The sequence below is a fragment of the Cotesia typhae genome, unplaced genomic scaffold (assembly GCF_013202065.1).
Source record: "Cotesia typhae breed Kobodo isofemale line unplaced genomic scaffold, CoteBio_Ctyphae contig_43, whole genome shotgun sequence".
Classification (NCBI taxonomy): domain Eukaryota; kingdom Metazoa; phylum Arthropoda; class Insecta; order Hymenoptera; family Braconidae; genus Cotesia; species Cotesia typhae.
Window position 1 is genome coordinate 3,132,374 of NW_027423752.1, and position 21,616 is coordinate 3,153,989.

The 21,616-nt window shown below is 29.5% G+C and overlaps 1 protein-coding gene across 1 annotated transcript in view; it reads left to right on the forward strand.

Annotated features, from left to right (window-relative positions):
- Positions 1-18,760, forward strand: part of Gaba-b-r2 (gamma-aminobutyric acid type B receptor subunit 2) — a 265,450-nt gene extending 246,690 nt beyond the window's left edge. The window contains exons 15-20 of the mRNA XM_074244232.1: positions 1,591-1,773; positions 1,882-1,984; positions 12,313-12,439; positions 13,623-14,137; positions 15,633-16,070; positions 17,289-18,760. Coding sequence (XP_074100333.1) covers positions 1,591-1,773; positions 1,882-1,984; positions 12,313-12,439; positions 13,623-14,137; positions 15,633-16,070; positions 17,289-17,953 — 2,031 coding nt within the window. The 3' untranslated portion in view covers positions 17,954-18,760. The remainder of the gene's footprint in view (positions 1-1,590; positions 1,774-1,881; positions 1,985-12,312; positions 12,440-13,622; positions 14,138-15,632; positions 16,071-17,288) is intronic.
- Positions 18,761-21,616: the final 2,856 nt, after the last annotated feature.

Sequence of the window (21,616 nt, forward strand, 5' to 3'; positions counted from 1 at the left end):
TCAGTAGGAATTTTCGGTAACTGAAAAAGTAATTCGGACAGTGTTATTGGGAAAAACGATGATCATACGATATTTTTATGTTTAAGGATCCTAAGAATAAGAAAAAAAATCACCATCGATTAACTCCGAATTTCAGTATAAAAATAAAATTAAAATAAAAAAAACAGGTTTTTTTGAAAATCTCGAACGTCGTTTGAGTTAACGGGCTAAAAATTGGTGTGAATTATTTTTATTTGATGCCAAATCGATCCCCTAAGTGTGGGTCAAAAAAGCCATGGGGGCAGATTTCCCATATTTAACCGGCTATGCCCTTTACGAGAAATTTCAATATTTCAATATATTACTTGAAAAAAAAAAAAAAAAAAAAAAAAAAATGAAATGTTTCAGTTGAATTATCATATAAAACGAATAATAATTTCACTGTAAAGTGCTGCCCCAAGTATACATCCAATTCTTTGTGATAAAGTAATAATTTGTATAAGTTTTTTATTTCGGTTCAATAAATTCATTCAAATATTTCATTCCAAAAAAACCCACTTCGTTTTAGTGACATCACATGGTAGTGCCACCATTTCTCGGAATTCTTCATCAATACATACTACTGCCTTCAATGACTCGTTACAAGAATGTATACATAAGAAAATTACATATGGCTACCTAGAGGTATAATTTTAGTGTGAATGTTACTGTATAGAAACAAATTACACAAAACAAAGGGATATTGCTCTCCAAAATAAATGAAAATTATGTCCCGACAATGATTTCTAGACTCACAAATTTGATAAAATAAACAGTAAAATATATTAGTTTTCCGATAAAAAATATTAATATATTATCTTATTGTAATAAGTAGATAAACAAATAGCTTCTCTGACCTGAATTACCTGAATCAATTCGACGAATTCTTCAGACAAGATAGAATTCTTAAAAAAAAAAAAATACATTAACGGAAACTTTTAATAGAAGTATTTTTTTTTCTGATTATGGATTGTTAATTTTAATAAATATTTATTAACTGTTAATAAATGTACTTCTTATCTAAAAAAATTTTTATTAAAGAATAAAAATAATAATTTAGATTTAATCAATAAATAAGCTATTTCTAAATAATTAAATTAATAAATTTCTCTATTAATGTAATTAATTTGCAAATAAATTAAGTAGCAACAATATGATTTTCCATCTATCCTCATATATAAAAAAAAAAAATTCTTTAAAAAAAAATTCCCTGCGAACAACTGATCAAAAGTCTAATTGATCGATCGAATATTTCTACCGTAAAAAACCATCATACTATAGAAAAATTTTTCCGATCAATCTTAATATCTAGTATCCGATCTATCCTAGTCATGTTACAAAATTTTTACGATCGCTGAGTTACGAGCTTTAAAACAAATAAATTCTATGGCTCTCGGCTTATTGATTTCAAACAAATACTTCCAAAATCTGAAATCATCTTACGTCATATTTTCAATAATCCAACTTTCATGCTTGAAAGTTAAATAATCCTCTTCAACAACTCTTTCCTTTCAAGAATGCTCACTACTTACTTATTATGAATTAGAATATAAGAAGAAAAATATTTTCCAGCTCATTGAATTAAGAAGAAACCCACAAGGAGCAATCGATAAAAGAATTCGAGCAACTCTACGTCCCTCCTCAAAAACGCGGCGAGACTCGACGGTCAGTGAGCTGGAGGAACGTTTGAAGGATGTTACAACCGCTAATCAAAAATTCCGCAAGCAACTCTTGGAAAGAGAGTCTGAACTTCAAGTTTGTTATCATTTTTTTTCTATTCAAAGACAAAATCAATAATTGTTATTTTTTATCCTCTTATATTTCTTTTTATGATCATAATTAACGAACCTTTTTTATCCGTAGATGTACCTGAGCAAACTTGGGGATGGGGGTTTCTTACAAGATACCAAAGAAGCAATGGATAAATTATCAGTACCGAGAAATGAAACTTTGATAAAAAAAGAGGGTAATTTAGTTTTTGATTTTTTACTTAAGCACTTAACGATACTATTCTGATGGCCTTCCTCTACTGAGTGTAATCAAATGATTCGTGTAATTTGTTTCCAATTACAAAATTTGTTTTCCACTTGTATTTTTGTATTTTTTTTTTTTGTGTTCATTTTAGTAGACAATTATTTTATTTGCTATCTTTTTTCAATATCACTATCACTGTCTCTGACATCTTTTTTCATCGAAACATTTATTATCCCTTTTATGCTATATTGTATTTATTGTGTATCAATCTGTACTAGAACTCACAATCCCGAGGTATGACACTCAAAGTCACAAAGGTTAGTTTGTGTTTGTCTGTTGTTGAGAATTAGCACATTTTAATTTCAGTATTTGATGCTATTTGATTGTTTGAAACTATTGATCTTCAATCTAAACAGATTGTTATTGAAGGATTTAATTACTCAAGTTTAACTGTGTTATTTATAGAAAATATATTGAATTATTCATGGTAAATTGGCGGGAGAACGGAATGACCTGACATTCAGAAGAAGACAATAGTGACCTCAATTGTCAGTTACTAGAGTAGTGAAAATTACTTCAATAATAAATGACAGCCGAAATTCTTGTTACTACACAGTTTGATTTTACAATTGTTAGATATTTTTTGTAAAAGTCGAAGTTTTTTTAAGATTAAAATATATATCATGTGTCAAGTGTTTAGAGTCAGGATTATTATAATTTAAGTGACGTTCGATGTAACTGACCATTTAAAAATATTACGCTGAAAATTTATTTAACTAATTTCTTATTTCAATATGGATATATTTTAAATGACGTTTTAAATTAATAAGTTGATTTTTTATTATCATCGTTTGATTTGATATGTAAAGTATTTTTTTTTTTTTATAAAATAAAATAAATCTGTTAGGTTTGAGGTTAAAAATTGGAAAATCCTGTATTCTAGTAATGATTTAAATAATTTCAATAATAATTGAGCTTAACTACCATGTTTGAAAATTATAAATATTTAGAATTAATTTTTTCCAGGCTTATTCCTTACTTATATACTGAAATAAAATTATAGAAGACAGTTACTTGTTACGGGATTAATCATCATCTTGGTTGCTCCTAATGACATTTATTTAGGGTGCCACTGGAGTATTATTTCGGCCTCCAGAGTGCCAAACAAAAGTAGATAATGTGGTATCTTGAAGGTCGTGAGAGAAATTTATGAAGGAGCTGTAAATAATTTCGAATAGAATTTTATATAAAATCAACAATTCATTTAACCACGTCCCAAATTCAGAATGATGTCCCCTTATTACAATAAAACTATCTACGCGCTCACCAGACCTCTATGTAGTTTTCCAAAACCCACGCGACCACTCGGATTCTCAACGCTGTAATTATATACCCATGCGTCATTGTGTAATTCCAATTTTTTTAAGCCCTAATAGATCGATTTCACGAATTTTAGAAAAAAAAAAAACTATTCTGCAACCACGCACACCAAGTACGTTCCAGAATTGTTATTTTTTTTTTTTTTAATTTTTAAATTTACAACAAAATTTCTTTTAATTATCGAAAATCATATACAATCATGTCAGTGACTTGGATTTTTTAATTTTTTTAGTTTATATCTTTTTGTAAAGGAAAAAAATTTTGTTCTTATAATAGTCTTATGAACGTGGACTTGGCGCTATTTTTTACAGTGGAACTGTTTTTGTTCGGATTATTTTATTTTTACTCGGGAAGTTGATGACTTGTAATTCGTCACAGCTGTGGTGTGGCGGTGGTGCGGTGAATAAAAATATCTTTACTTGTCATAGTGGTGGTGCGGCGGTTGTGCGGCGAATAGATAAATTCTTTACTTGTCACGGTAGTGATGCGGCACTTGTAAAATAATCAAAATTGTTACGGCTGTAGTGCAGCGGTGGTGCGGTGCTCAAAAAACCGTGCAGCGATGTTGCGGCGGTGGTGCGGCGGAATTCTGTTTTTACTCGGGTTTGTTGCTTGTCATAGTTGTCTCTCAATGCTCGAGTCGTTTTTGGATAGCCCTTATATCTCCTCTTCTCTCCACTGTTTTCACTTCTTGGGTCTTACTTTCTCTCACCTAACTAACCTAGCGCTAGGAACGCGAGTACTGTGATTCGACGATTTATACTTTATTACTAAAAGCTAGGCTGCTAATCGGTAGAGTAGGAACCCCGTGACAGACTATTAGTGTGACTCCACCTAGTTAGCACTAATGAATGACAACACACTGGTAAAAACAGCTTAAGATAGCCCTAGTGCTTTTTTCCACTGAATCTACTACAAGTTTGAATCAATCACGGAGGCTAGATATAAGGAGGACGATCGACATAGGTAAATGTACAGTTAGTGCGTCCGGAAAACTGAGGATAGATCATTTTCAAAAAGAAGCCGCTAGGGCGTCACTACGTTCGCTAATGTCCGGATCATGGCGTCCGTTTGTTATTGTTTATTAATAACACCAAATTGACATTCAGTTAGTTAATTAGTTTTTTAATTAATAATCAAAGTGATAATAGTTTAAAATGGTAAATAAATGTATAGTTGATGGGTGTTTGAGTGGCCGGATAAAAGATCGTAATAAAAATTAAAATTAAATAGTCGAAACACGTCTTTATTTATTGTGCCACAGGTAATATAACCTAACTTAGTATTTTTGTAAGAAATAATTTTTATACTAATTAAATTTATATTAATTAAATGATTATAAAAAAATTTTACCTATAGAAATTAAAGGAAATTATAAGTGCTCTTTTTCAAAATATTTTTTTAAATAATTTATGTTACAAGAGTCCCAAAAATTTTTATATCAGTAGATTTTAGTATCATTTTTGATCAAATTAAAAAGAAATTGTAAAAAGGTATAACGTAATTTTTTTCTTCTTAGAATTAGTTTTAAAAAATTGCATCGTTACCATTTTTTTGGAGCTAACGTTTTACTCAAAGTAACTTATCAAAATTATTTCCAAATATAACTTCATGTCAATTTTTTGTTTGTTTATTCAAGTGTCCAGACTTGTTAAAATTGTGGTACTGTGGATTAAAGCAAGATCTCACCCCAAAAAAAGATTATGTCTGTGAATTACATTTTAATGATCAAGATATTATTAAAACTGATAAAATATTATTGACTACTGGAATTTATGAAGAATTACCTCGAAAAAGATACTCGCTAAAGCCTGATGCTATTCCGACGTTGAATCCGAACCGTGTAAACAAAGCTTGCAACAATGAAAATAACGAAGCTCAGTATATGCAATGCCATTTATTAATTACAAATGACCATAAAACTAACTCACCACAAAACCAAGAACCAATAATTAGTAATGATCTCATAAACATAATTAATTGTGAGTCACCAAAACGCATTGACGTATTTGAAAATTTTGAAGAAAATGATAATTGTGAGAACGAAATGCAGGTAAGAAAAATTAAAATTTCGAATTATTACTCTGCAACTTAAGATAAAAGCACAAACAATTAGGAGGCCTAATTACTCTTGTTTGTTAGAATATTTATTTAAGTACTTGAGATATTGAGAAAGTGAAGCTCCCTGCCTTCGTGGAGCAAAAAAATAGTATACACTCTACGGGAAGTAAATAAAAAAGCCTCAGATCACATATTTGTCAACCTCGGCTTCGCCTCGGCCGACAATTACATGTGATCTGAGACATTTCTTACTTTTCTTCCGTAGGTGTGTAATATACTATTATAAATAATAAGAAACATTCACTATAAAAATTATCAAGTTTACTCGAATTTATTATAGCAGTGTATGAGAGTTAAATTTGAAAAATATTGTTATAAAACAAATAGTCTTTCGAAAAGAAATTATTAATTATTTTTTTTTCATATTCACGTTCTTTTCTCTATTCAATTCTTTAAAACAAAAGTAAATGAAATAATTAAAGAATCATGTTATAAGATATTTCAATAAGTCAAACAATCTGAATTATGAATATGTTAAAAAAGTTAAGTCTTTAGACATGTCTCTTATATCGTCTCCTATAAATTTAGAACTATTATTACAAAAAAATAATCATTAATTTTTGTTTATTTAATCATTTCAAGCCACGTGAGTTATCTACTCCTGAATTACGTCTTGAGAAATGTTCTTTATTAACAATTATCAACGTGTTGAAATTCAATGCTTTGCCACAAAATTGGAGTTGGACAATAGATTTAGTTAATCCAAAAATATAGTTTTATGTCATTTAGATAAAGTATCCATGAATTTAAAATTTCGTATAAAAATAAGTGAAGACTTCAATATATCAGTAAGAATTTTTAGATCTTGTAATTTATTTTTTCACAGTATAAACATAAAGTTCCGAACGTTGGTTGCTAACGAATGTTCAAATTTCTTCGAAGCGAACATTACACAGAAATATATCAGTTCTCAAAGTTATTTTCTCGATTTTTTCGCGTATTTTTGAAGATTTTGATAGAATAGCTTTCAAGAATTTTGAAAATTCATAAGAATCTAATGTTCGAACGTCAGTTTTTTTTTTTGTGGTAATGTTAACATTATACTTTTGATTAGTTACTTAACTTGAAAACGCAAGAGTCGGTAGAATTCAATACCAATTTTTCCCAAATATCTGATTTTTGGGAGTTTTTGAAGGAATTGGAAAACTGTGAGTTATGTGAAGGGACTGGATTACTTTTCCATTTTTGGCTACGGACATTAATTTTTTGTTATTAATAAATTTAAAAAATTTGCTATCGATTTTCCATGTTTAAAAATCGATTACCAAACTTAATAATTATTGTGTATCTTAAGTACGGAGCACATTAGTATACTCTACAATTGCCTAAAAATGATAATTCTAAGGTTTTTATTACTTGTTAAATGAACTTTACTAGTATCATTTCTCATTAATAATAGATGTTCATCGGCGTGTTCTGGTGTGTCATTGCCTGACGAACAATATAAGAAACAAATGAATCTTTTTCGATGCTTTGCTTGTCGGCAATTGAGACGGAAATTGCAAAATCGATCGTACAAAGTCAAACCCGACATTAAAAGTTCGTACACTGACTTGAAGTACCAGGAGAGCCTGAAAACTAAACAAATTCAGCGCCTCAAACGTAAAGTAGGTATTTACTTATTTATCGTTTCTTCATGTATACTTGATTATTTACAGGTTGTGAGTGTTTAAGATCAATATTCTTTTATTTTTTTTTCAATAAACTTAAAAGTTTGATACAATGCTCGTTACATTACATTATCATTTCGTCAATACGGTTTAGTTTGTGAATACAAATTTAATCAACTACAATCTGAGAACTTAAATTAAATCACCTGTAAATGCCTATTTAACTATTTAACCCTTTACAGAATGAATCACTCATCAAAATTATAGAAACGCAACGACTTAATTGTATGGCAATTAAAGATGAAGCTCTAAGAGCGGAAATTTCTATTTTGCCTCCCGTGCAACAACTAGCAATTCGTGCTTGTTTTAATGCAGTAAAAGCTAAAAATGCCAAACAACGAAGATATACGGTTGAGTGGGTTTATGAATGTTTGCTACTTGGTATAAAAAATGCTGCGGTATATGAACGACTCAGAGAACGTCAAATCCTCCCTCTTCCCTGCAAAGACACCCTTAACAAATATATCCAGAAGTTGGATAGCGCTTTTGGTTTCCCTAAAGCCATATTCGACACTCTTCGTATTAAAAGTTCACGTATGGAACCACATGAAAAACGGGGTATCCATGCACCATTCCTGTCACACTTTACTACTAACTGCAAATCTTAAAAATGCAAATCTTAAAAACGCAACCATTTTAACTATATCTAACAACTCTACTTAGCTATCGAGTATGATTATATTAACAAATCCGAGCGCATAAGTTTTTAGCTGAAAAAGTAATTCGTATTTGATATTTTTAAATAACTCTTTAAAAGCTTCATTAACTTTTAACAGTAGCTGGCTATTATTGTTAGACTACATCTGATTCACATTTATTTCATTCTAACAATTTTTTATTTTTTCTCCTAGGTACCCTTTTAATAGATGAAGTAGCTTTAAGTGAAGCCGTGAAGCTAAATCGGAGAACTATGCAGCTTGATGGTTTTGTAGACTTGGGGGCACATACTCCGGAAAATTTAATCAACAGTCGGGCTGATCATGCCTTAGTCTTCATGTACCAACCTTTTCAGGGTAACTGGGTGCAAGTAGTTGGTAGCTTCCTGAGCAGAAATTCTGTCACGAGTGCCATTCTTCACAAATTACTCATTGAATGCATCGTATTACTGGAGAATGCTGGGTTTTATGTTGATGTCGTTACTTCTGATGCAGCTCAATGGAACAGAGGAGCATGGACACTTTTCGGTGTCAAAGATGGACAATGTAGCTGTGATCATCCATGCAATTTTGACCGCAGACTTTGGTTTATTTCGGATTTTCCACACTTAATAAAATGTTTCAGGAACAAAATTATGAAACGATTGTTTTTTTGGGTAAGCTTCTCTTATAATATGATTTTTAACACCAGTGTACTGTTATTCACGATTGAATTTTCAATTTAGTTAGCATTGGAATGAATATATTCATAAGTGACCTATTTAATTTTACAACTATCAAATTTTTCAATGATTGTATTTAATTATTTATGAAAATGTTATTTATTTTTTAGACTCCAGATGGTTTTGTAAGAAAAAGTCATTAGGAAGCTTTATTATTGCATGAAATTTATCTGAAAGCCAATCTAAAAATAGCTTATCAACTAACTCCCCAGCATTTAAATCCAGAAGGATATCAAAAGATGAATGTCCCGTTGGCTTATCAGGTAATTATAATTATAAAGCTGCGAGAGTAAGTTAAAATGAATTTAAGATTATCATTAACATCGAGGTAACTGGCCTAATATTTATCTTTAATTTCTAACAATTCATATTATAAATAGCTGATTCAGTTAAAATAAATAATAAGATGTATTTATTCTTATTTTGATAAAAATTAATTTTTATAAATTTTCAATCATAACAACTGCTTATCTAATTTTAATGAGAAAAATTAAAACTTTTTGTTTTTAGCTTTTTCGAAAAATATACAAGTTGCAATGGCGACTTATAAGAACGCTACTCCTGAGCTCAGTGATTGCGATCCAACAGTGGTTTTTATTAAAAGAGTAAATGATTTAATTGAAGCCATGAGTTCACGTACTCCTTTGAATGCTTTACGTTTAAATGATAATTGTCCCCGAAAAAGGTAATTTTTAATATATACATTAGGTCTTTTGATAGCTTCATACAATTTTTTCGCAATAATAAAGCGAAAATTATAGTTCTAAACGGAGAACCATTGTCAACATAAAACCATCATTATACCATGTGTACATGATCACATATTATAACCAATATTGGAAAATATTTATAAAGTATATATATGTAAGTATATAACTATAAAAATAATTTAAGACACTCCAATCTTATCATGACATTATTCCTACTAATGTTTGCACATAATCCAGTCTCGCAAGTTTACTTACATTTTCAATATGAAACTTATTAAACGAAACTTCAAATGATAGTCAAATTCAATGAATTTGAGTTTATTAGTTGCGGAAGTTCCTAATCTTTATCATAGCTGATATTCTCTTGGACTATGTATCCTATTTTCTGAAACATGCATTTTTCTAGAGTAATTTCTACTACCATAAGATAGAGGATAAATAAGTAATGCTATTTATTTTTGCTAGGTAATAAGTGATTTTATTGATTATCTGAAGATTTGGGAAGCCAAAGCTAATGAAGAAAGAGAACTTTATAAAAAGAAGAAGAAAGGCAAAAACAAAAATCAAAAAATGAAAATGAAGTTGATGATAAATTTTTTTCGCAATTACTCCTAGTACTCTTACTGGATTAAAAATTACGTTACAGGCTACTTTAGAGCTAAGTGAATTTTTGCAAAAAGAATGTAATTTTGAGTACTTGATGACATCGCGGCTTAATCAAGATCAATTAGAAGTATGTATTAATCGTTGGATTTTTATCAAATGAATAATTAAAAATTGTTATAGTAAATATTCTTTTTTTTTTAATATTTGAATCTTATTTAATTTATAGAAGTTCTTCGGTATAATGCGGAGTGTTTGTCGTTGCAACGATCATCCGGATACAATCCTTTTCGGGCAAGTTTTTCGATTATTGTGTTCATATTCATTAGTCACGCCGCCGAAAGGGTCCAATGTCACAGCTGGTGAATTACTACAATCTTTAATGCAGTCCAAAGATTCTCTGGCTACAGCTAATGCATTAAAAAAATTGGCTGAATGAAATTGACGCTATTGTTGAAAATGGTATTTCTAGTAATAATTATTCGTCTAGTGATGATAATAATAATACATTTTCTCATCCAAATACCTCTGTGGCTAAAAACCCTTTGAAAGCTTGTTAGACGAAGATAGTGATGACGATAATGATGATACTATACCGTCATTTATTAGAAAACCATTCGAAAGTTTATTAGACGAAGATAGTGAGGATGATATAGAGGACGATGATGATTTGTATCACGATAATCATTATCCGTTCGAAAATTTAACTGAGGTTGACGATTCTTCTACTGAAAACAACATTAATCATCATAATCAAAATAAAATTAATATTGATTCAAATGAAAACTTTTTACAAAGTGAAAATGATTGGGAAGGAAGTAATAGTTTTCGTGATGACCAGCATTACCATCATGATTATGATGTTGTTTCCACCAGTGATGGTATAGTTGCTTATATTGCTGGATATGTTGCGAGAAAATTTCAGCGAATGACTTCTTGCTGTGAATGTATTGAAACATTACGCTCTGCGAATTCCTCTGAACGTGATCGGGTCATATAATTAATGAGCAATGGTGGATTAATTTTTCCCAGTGAAAATTTATTCAGACTAATTAAAAAATTGGAACAAATAGTTTTAACCGTAGTTGGTACTAAAACTGTTAAAATAAATACTATGCACCAAGTGCTAGAGAAAATAGCAAAAGCTAAATGCCTCCCCATCCTAGGATGTGATGAACACAAAAAGGAGCTTACGGCTAAAATATTGAATAATTTTGTAATTATGAGAGGTAATTTTTTAGCTAATCTTATCAACCGAACTCTTAACGAACGAAAGATGATGGCCAAGAAACATCGTAAAATTTCTAAACTAGCTTAACTTATTAAACTCTTCAGTAATATTCTACTTTCAACATATATACGCTTATTAATTAAGAATAAAATTACCTAAACTATTTGAATACTTTATTATTATTATTATTATTATTATTATTATTATTATTATTATTATTATTATTATTATTATTATTATTATTATTATTATTACTATTACTATTATTATTATCCCAATTCGCAACTAAAAATGAAATTTTAATGTTTTCTTTTGATAAATGTGATTGTACATTGCATTCCGCGTCATTTATTTAAAAACCTGACATTAGAGACACTTGCGCACTCTAGTGGTGAAAGATCTGTCCTCCAATTTTCGGACGCTTGTAATACATTACGATCGTCCTCCTTATATCTAGCCTCCGTGGAATCAATAATACAAATAATTTAGTATCTTAAGCATAAAAATAATAACGAATGATGTTTTTGAAAAATTGTGTAGTAACAAGAACATTAAATGTTTATTTTTAAATTTTTAATGAGAATTAACCAAAAGACTAGGTAATTGTTTAGTTACACTACTACCTGTTTTATTGGGTATAAAAATGAAATTAAAAAAATTTTTTTAATAATCAAATATTTTTTTTTTAAGTTCAATAAAAATAAAAACGTTTCAAAAAATGTCAATTTTCTTATAAGGAAATTCATTTCTTACACAATAATTTTTCTGAATAGTTAGTTTTTATTTGTGGAATACAGAAAAAATGCTACTAACGAATCACGATAGGGATAAAATTTTAACATTAAAAGCCTTAAAACTAATTGAAAAGTTTACGTTTTCAATCTTTCATGCCAATTTGAAAAAAAATTTTACAAAATATTAAAATTTTGATTTTATATACCAAAAAAACTATAGGGCCGTGAATCTAAACAACAATTAATAAAGATTAATTTTGAAATTAAATTTCAGTGGCAAAGCAATTTAGTCAGTTGAACAAAAATATTGTGTTTCCAAATTAGTTACCGATAAATATTTAGTTATTAAATAATAACGAATTATAAGGTTGTGTATAAAGTAAATAATTTAAAATTACTTATGCATATTGGTGACAACGCTAAATTAAATTACTCGGTAATCATTGATTATATTTACTGAATAAATGAAATAACTACGAATCTCACATTTCAGGGGTATCGATGGTCACTGAAACTACTGACGTTTCAATGTCACTGTGCAGTTTGAATTCAACAACAGTTTCGCAACCAGAGAGTGAATATGTTAATGTCATTGCTTCAAGCAATCAACCAACAGCTAGGTACATATACGACACTTTGTAAATGTATAAATATTTACTCATTTATTGAAAAGATGAGGAATATCGTTCGAATAACACTGTAAAATATCGAGAGAGAATTTTCACTGTCATCACTCGGAGTACCGTTCCTAAACTAAAATAAATTTTAATTAGCTGAAACAAGTTTCATGTACTAAAATACGAAAAAATATTTCAAAAAATAGATGCATCTTTTTTTAAATATTGGCATTTATTTGTTATATCAAAATAGGAACAAAGGGTTAATTGAGTTTTTAAATCTCTAAATACGCCTTTTATAATTTTTAATTAAATAAAAAATTTTTTTTTATTTTCATCCAACAAGAAAAAAATAAAGAATTTACTCTATGGAATTTTTTTTTCTATTAAGATGACCCAATGGTCTAGCAGCCTAAAATTTTAGCTAGCTTTTTTTAAATTAGAAAAATGGCGCTGAAGTTCCCCTCTCGAAAAAAAATGGACCTGACTGGTGGGTGTCGATTGATCTCTCCCTCTGATCTGAAATAAAAAAAAAACAAAGACGGATTTTTAAGCAGTATGAGTATAGTTATCATCAGAACTGAAATGAGAAAAAAAATGTTTGACAAAATGGTGCGTAGTTAGAAGTATAAATTTGAAATTCGTTTTCAAAAAAATTCTATTAACTACGCGTCATTTTGTCAAATATTTTTTTTTTCATTCTAGCTCCGACGATCACTATACTTATACTATTTAAAAATCCGTCTTTTTTTTTTTTTTTTTTTTTTTGGTGAGAGATCAGTCGACACTCACCAGTCAGATTAATTTTTTTATTTCGAGAGGGGAACTTCAGCGTCATTTTTCTAATTAAAAAAAAAAACAATTTTTTTTGTCTTCATTTTCATTTTTGTGGAGTTGATAAGTAATAGAATAAGTGTATAAAAAATTTGAAAGCATTAGTCATTACCTTCATAAAGAAATAAAATTTTAAAAATACCTTTAATTTTAGACCGCTAGACCGTCAGGTCCTCTTAATAATATAAATAAAATATTTATCAGCATGAAATTCACTCTAAATTAATTCAAAATTAACTACTCCGCATTTATCCCGCAAATTTTGACACTGTACGATCAATAAGAATCTAATTCATTTTATTCAAATATTTAATTACAAAAATAATTTATAATTTATTTTTTTTTTATTTAGAAAACGAGCGTCCTTTGGAAAAGGAACAATAGACAATGAGCGAACGACATTATTACCTCAAGCAATGAGTTCCCCAACGACAAATCATTACAAAAAATCACCGAACAATAACAATACCATTAACAATAACAATAAGAATAATAATATTAATAATACGGAAAACCAAGAGACTGAGCCGTTGCTAATTAAGCGTAGTCCTGAGCCCAGGATTATGACGACAAATGTTAACGGCGATAAGAAATCCTCAGCTTTAACAGTTACGTCAGTATCTTTGCCGACGACAACATCGATACTAACTTCTACATCCGTAGCTCCTAAAAAGTCCGGTGAGTTTGCGGAGGAGCCACTTGCGCATGAGAAAACTAAAGATACTAGTGTGGAAAAACGAGCTAAACTCCCTACACCACCTCCACCGACTAAAAATGTATCTTTTGGGGAACTGAGGGAGGATAACTATTTGGAGCAGGCGATACTACCGCCGCCAGTGCAATTTGTACCTAAACATCGACATACGCGTAAGTTTTTATTGCTAGTCTTTTAAGGAGGTCTGATTACTGAAATCTTTCATGAAATGAATCATATGGAGTCAGAATTACATTAACTTTTTTTCTGCATTTAGCATATAAAAACAAACAATTTATAAAAAAATTTTTCTTACAAAAAAATCAAGATTTTTGAAAATTTTTTTCTTTGAAATTATTCTATTTTTAATGAATAAAAAAAATGTTTTGATTGTTTTCATTAAATTTTAAAACAAATACTTTTTACTCTTGTTACAGCACAATTTTTCAAATATTATTCGTTCCTATTTTTTTGTTTATAATACTGGATTATGTGCACAATCGACTGAAACTTGTAGTAAATTCAGTGGAAAAAAAAGGAATCACCCCATCTTAAACTTTTTTTTACCAGTATGTTATCTAGAGACACAGTAATGAGAACACTAAAAACATTGTTGATAGCTCAACTATTTTTGAAATTATTTCAATCATTACTAGATTACAGGATTTTCAAATTTACAACTTCAAAACTAAACAGATTTATTATATTTTATTTAAAAAAAAAAATATTGAGATCAAATGAAACGATGTTGACAAGAAACCAACTAATCAATTTTAAACTTTATTAAAATTATGCCGGTATGGGAATAAAAAGTTAGATCCATGAATTTTACGCGCGTAATATTTTCAATTCTTCAGTTACTTTGGGCGTCACTTAAGAGTTTGCATGGTTTTCAAAGTTTCAAAAAATCGATGTTTTTTATTGTCTTATTAAATTCTGCAACCTCTCTAGAATATTGTCCTAAAGTTTCAAGTCGATCCAAGTAATAGTTTCGAAGATATAGTTTTAAGAAGTTGCGCGCTCAAGGCGCTCAAATCACTCAAAACTTTCAACGCGTTTTTCTCCAAATATGTTTAATTAAAGACGGTTGTCAAAATTTCTCGAGAACTACTCTACCGATTTCGATAAAATTTTAGACAGGTTTTCGAGATATAATTTATAAGGTCTAAGACGACAGATTTTTTTTTTCAATTACAACCATTAAAAAAAAAAAATACCGCGAAATTTTAGCCAAAATTTTTGTAAAAATCTCGGCCAAAAATCCAATTTTCATTTTTTTTCCTTCGTCCAAGTTTTAGTTTAAAGTCTTAACTGAAACTATTTTTTTCAAAAATTTTAGTAATCTGCTATTAAATATGTATCTTTAAGACAGCAAAAAGTTATAATTAAATATTTCATTTGTTATGTTAAAAAAAAAATTGTTCAAGATAAGCCATTTTTTCTTAGAGAGAACCCATGGAACCCCTTATGTTAGAAAGATCTTGACTCTAAACACGTGATACATGATACTTCAATCCTTAAAAAAACTTTTACTTTAAAAAAAATGTTTAATGAATATATTAGTGTCTTTCTTTATGTATCTATTAGACTAGTAAATATCAGACCTCCTAAATTAATAAACTAGTAACTAAGTAGTGTATAAAAATGAAACGACTGAATGTTTTATAGCACATCATCATCAAACCCTAGCAAAGCGTCGATCATCTGTAAAAAACAACGGTCTAGCACATTCACATCACGAGCTTTTTGAAAAGCGTCGCACTAGCGTGCCAGCAAATTCAATAAGCTACATATCCACGGAGAATATATCTAAAGTGGACGCTTTGAATGACGAGTCACTGAGCAGTTTTGATCGCACATACGTGATTGGGGAATGCGGGCACCGAAGAGCCGCATTGGGCGGTGGGACCGGTTATCGGTGTGAAAAACACGGTGGAGGGCGTCTACTTCACACTCATCACATTTCAAATGGCTCGGCAGATATTTCCGGCATTAATACACGAGTAGTCTCAAAGCATCATCGTGATCGCGATAACTTACAGTACTGCAAAAACGCAAGCTCACCAAGTGTTCCGGCAATGCTTAATGCCAGTTACTCTGATACCGGTTAGTCACGCTATCTTCCAATACTACTACTTATATTCATATTGCTTTATATGCTTGTTATCTTTATCATCTGCCAGAGCTTTTACACTAATTATTTCATAGATTGCTACATTATTTGTTTTCAGTATGTATTTTACTTTGACACGACCCATGATGCAAAGCGTTAAAGAGTGCTTTACGATTGAAAAAAATTTTTACGCCTTTCCCCTGCAACTTTTTTCATTGTCATGCTAGCAAGAGCTCTTGTCAGTACACGAACACCCATATAATTTATAAACCTTCAAAAAGATAATTCAATTTTTATGATGTACTTATCGTAATTTTCTCTGGTTAAGAATTTAAATTTTAACAAGTAATTTATAAACAATGATTGAATCTATTGAATTAAAATTATTGAGTTCTATAGTTTTAATTGTAATTATTTATGTTTGTCAATATAATTTTGTCAATTAACTGAATAAACAATTGGTAAAGAATCAAACGTTAAAACAATGGTTAGTCTCTCAGTTATTCTTCAGGTAATGCCAATAATAAGAGAAATGACATACATAGATTGCGCATCGTTAGCGCGCGTAATTTGACGTAAAATAATCGCAAAATTTTTTTGACGTCCTTTCTGCTGTAACTATTAACTATTTGCATTGTTATATTTTTTTTCGTTAGCGGATACTTACATAATTTGTATATTATGAAATAATTCGATCAAGATTAATTCTCTAATTTTCAAAAATTTATTTACTACGATAGAAACGGAAAAATTGTTAAAATAAACTAAAAATTTACACCAGTCAAGGAATAGAAAAATATTAGTAGCTTCACTGATAAAGAAAGTTGTCCAGTAAAGATAAAAAATCTTGAATCAAGAATACCATTTTAAAGAAAATAATTTTTTTGAATTAATAAAAAAAAATTCTTGAACCAATTAAAGTTTATTTAATCCAAAAATAATTTTTTGGCTTAACAATTTATTTTCTTTTACTCAAGTAAACTTTGTTTCTGATGCGCATACGCGTTATAAGAACAGCTGGAGCAGAGTTAAAGAAGGAAAATACCGCAAAATATTTAAAATATAAATTACTCCAATAATTGACAATAATAAATTAATTTTTTCCACTTTAGTTTATTAATTAGCGATATAATATATTTTTTATTAAGTATTCAAAGCCTTTAAATCTTTCTTTAACTTATTTTGAAACAAAAAAATGTTTAAAATTACAGAAAAAACGGAGGATTCATCGGGAATAATCCAACGATCGGTATCGGAAAAATCCCGCGAAAAATGCTCAAGATCACGAACCAGTACCGCAGGTACCGGTACCACCCTGACGGCCTCCAGTGGGCACCACCTGACGCCTGGACCAGTGGAGTGTCGCCACCGAACTCAGCCGCGAAAGCACCGCGAATGTCGTCATACCGAATCACGTCTGCGGCAGCAAGCACGTCTTGAGTACGTTCAAAGTAGCCCTAATGTTGCGACAACTGTACACAGCGGTAAGTTTGCCAGTGCAAATCCCCGAGGAGGCGGAATTACAACTGGTGGTGGACGTGGTGTAATTAACTGCGGACACTCTGGCTTAGGAGATTCTCTAGGATTAGGAATGGGGATGGGGATGGGGGGAAGTGGGAGTGCTATGGGGGGTAGTGAACTAGTTGTAAGAGACGAGACAACTTCAAATCCTGACGGAGTTGCCAGTGGATCTACTGCAAACCTCACGAATATATGCAGTGCCGCGTCTGACGGAGAACTTCTAGACCGCGAAATACTGCCGATATTCCAAAAATTACTCTCAGAGAGACACAAGAGTACAGGCGGTGCTTATGGCTCTAATATCGCAAGCTGTCCTAATATATCAATTAAGTGTGACATTGTCGAGTATCTTTAACGCTTTCTTATTGTTTATTGTTATTATTATTAATTACATTCATATTAATATTAATATTGATAATAGAAGAAAGAAATTAATACTATTCTTACACAGTAAAAAGTTTTTCATCCGAAACTTCTGTCTATTTTTTAATAACGTTTCGACTATGTCTGCCTGACTATAACCAACTTTTTCTACTTAGAAAGGAAAGGGAAAGAGATTCAAATACAAGTCAGTCTACATTTTACTTAGAATTTTTATATAAACTGTTTTTAATGATATGAGGTAAGTTTCTTACGAGTTAATGGGCTTGTAAACACAATAACTTTTGGAAAATGTAATTTTATAACCCAATTTTTTTTAAATCCTTTCGTATGATCAACATCAAGAACCCTTCTAAAAATTCTTGCTCAACATTGTTTTGTTTAAATATAATAAATATATTTCGGCTAGAAGTGACAACCAAATTTTTACCCTACGATCAGCCGTGTTGTTTATTTTTAGAAATATCAATTTCTTTGACGCGTAAATACACCTGAGATCGTGATTGAATTATTACAATTTCGACTATTGTTCAAAATCACCATAAAGTGACGTGGAGTCTACATCTACCAAAGTATGTAGTTTCTTTTAAGCAACGGCGGGTTTTTCAAAACTAAACTTTAGAAAATATTTACTTGAAAAATACTATTTATTGTGTACTTAGATAATTATAAATTCATATTACCTTGATGAATTTTATTTGTATTCTCGATATTTTATTTTAATTCTTTAATATTTATACAAACTCTTTCATACCTTTTCTGCTACGTAGTATAATTCAGCTTTTTTTTTTTAATCGCCTTTTACATTAAAATGTTAAAATTGAAGTCTAGAAGTTTTAAATGAAAAATTTTTTATTGTGCAGTCACATTGCTGTCGTCATTACAATATAATGATTTAATCGTCAATTATAAATACATACATTATATATTAATATAATAATTGATCATATATGTATATATTTAAAATAAATATATGAACTTTTAATTAATATTAACAATTAATATATTCGCATGTGTGAATACGCGGGTGTTGCCAATGATTTTTCACGATTTGAATATATTTGTATATTTGAATATATATATATATATATATATATATATATATATATATATATATATATATATATATAAATATTTAAATATAAGTATAAATATAAATATAAATACAACTAGTCATGTTATATAACTGTAGGTTGCGATGATATTAATACACAGTAAATTGTCAAATTTTTCATTTCTTCTCACTCATCTCTATAGTCAAAATAATTTTGTTATCTGAGAGGTTATGCTACAAAGTGATAAAAAAATTCAATGTTGTTTATTTATTAAAGCTTAAATTATTGTTAAAAAACTTCAAAGTTGAAATATATAACGTTGTTAATAGAACAGATTTATTTTGATGGTGGAGAAATATACTAAATGTTATAAGACATGACAATGTTCTTTAGTCTAACTAACCTCAAAAAAGTCAATATATTATTATTAATATTATTAATATCTACCATTGTTTCTGGCAATTAATTCTGACGTAAAGTTGTTTCAAATTGTGATATTGTTTCTAACGTGAAATTTTATAAAAATCCTCTCATCTGTAGCATTTCTTCTCAAAAATAAATACTAAAAATCTATTTATTATTTAACCCACTGAAGAAATCGAATAGATATAATGAAACGTATTGTACAATCTAACATATATACTAACGTAGAAAAAGTAAGTTTTCCTGTCTATACCGATGAATGGTTTATTTTTCCTGCGACCGGTAAGGTAGTTGGTAGTATTAAGGTGATTAATATAATGACCGTAAATTAAGTAAAATAAAATACAAATAAATTGATTAAAATAACGAATTAGTTGATTGTAATAGTAATGAATTTATGGATGTTAATTGCAGTGATTATTGTTTTACTGTGGACAAGTACTTAAGTGATCAATAACATGTACTCAAATATATGTCTTTACATATATTTACTACTGGACTAAATAATATTAACGGCCGATAAAGTATATTTAAGGTTATTAACATCTCTTCCCTGATAGCCACCTTACCTATAACTTACTGTCAATCTACGTCCGCAATTTGAAGCAAACTTGACGGAAAGAGTTGGCAAAGAGAGCGATTACCTATTAGTTACCTATAACTTACTCTGCAAATAGACGCCAAAACTTGCTGTACAAGTAATCCCTTCAAATTGTAGTAAAGTTGAAAGGAAATTTAACTACAAGTTTGATTGTTAACTTGTATTCAAGTTGCGGCCGTAGATTTCCGTCAATTTGCTTACAACTGTTGTTGAGAGAAGAATTACCGCCAACTTGATGTATAAATTAACCGTAACTGCTGGAAGTCAACACTTACTGAGAAAGCGCTGGCTATCAGGGTTGCTAACTTTATTGATAAGATATAACAAAAGTTTTTTTTTTTTTTATTCATTGTACCAAGTATTCACGTTTATATATATATAAATGATGTGTAGTGATTGCCAAATCATTGCAGTTAAAAAATTTGTGGTTATATTTACTGAAATTGGACAATAATAACGAATAATGTCTCAACTAGCAGTATCGTAAATAAGTATTTTCGAACTCGAATATGCCATCTAAAAAATTTCAAAAAAATGTTGATTAAGACGTTATTGGTTGTTATTGTCCAATTACTGAAATTTACTAATTTTTTTATCAAAAGTCAATGAACGAAGCGTTGCAAAATAGCGCGCCTGTGACTTTGTTAAGCTTAAGTTTGTGAAGAAACAAAATAAAGAAAAAGCAGTTATTGAAACTGTTGAAAGTCTTCAATTTTTGTCGGCTTCGAGATTTTTTTAAATAATTTTAAAAAAATATACCCTGATAGCCTCACTGTTCAAGAACATAAAGTTTAGTAATTTTAGAAAAATTTTCGTAAAGTTTACAAGACTTTCTGAATCAGAGTTGCATACAATTTGATGAAAATTAACTCTACGTTAAACTGGTTACCGATTCCGAACGCCGATTGACGGCGAATTTGAGTTAGCATAGTTATCAGGATAAATTTCCTAAATCAGGAAAGAAGAAATCTAAAAAAAGAAAAGAAGCAAGATTGTAAAGTCGTAAAATATTGAACAAAAAATTTTAATTTAAATGGGTACTAATTGCAACTCTGTAATTTGGCAACACCTCTATATAAAACATGAACATAACGATATAAGAAATTGTACAACTAAAAAAATGAAGAAACTTTAGCAAGAGATTTCGTATGAATGTTAAATAATTAAATCATTAAAAATAATGGATCGTCGATCGATCAATCGTTTCGGCAGCTGTTACTCGTTAATTCATTAATTGCACCTATAAATATATACAAATATAAATATATAAATAAATATACATTATAATTATTAATAATAAATCAATAAATAATTAAATAAATAGAGAAGAATAATCGATAGAGAAGCAAGCAATGAATTTATTGACGAGTGATATTAATGCCGCTCTCTTATATAATTTTTTGTAAATTTTAATATTGTTAAATGACATTCCTATAGAGTGCGATGTCTTGTTCCTTGTTCATTCATTTTTTCTACTCTAAAATATAAATTAGGTAATATTTAAAGAAAAGAAAAGAAGAAAACACAATTTTCGAGCCAATTTACGTAAATCGTCATT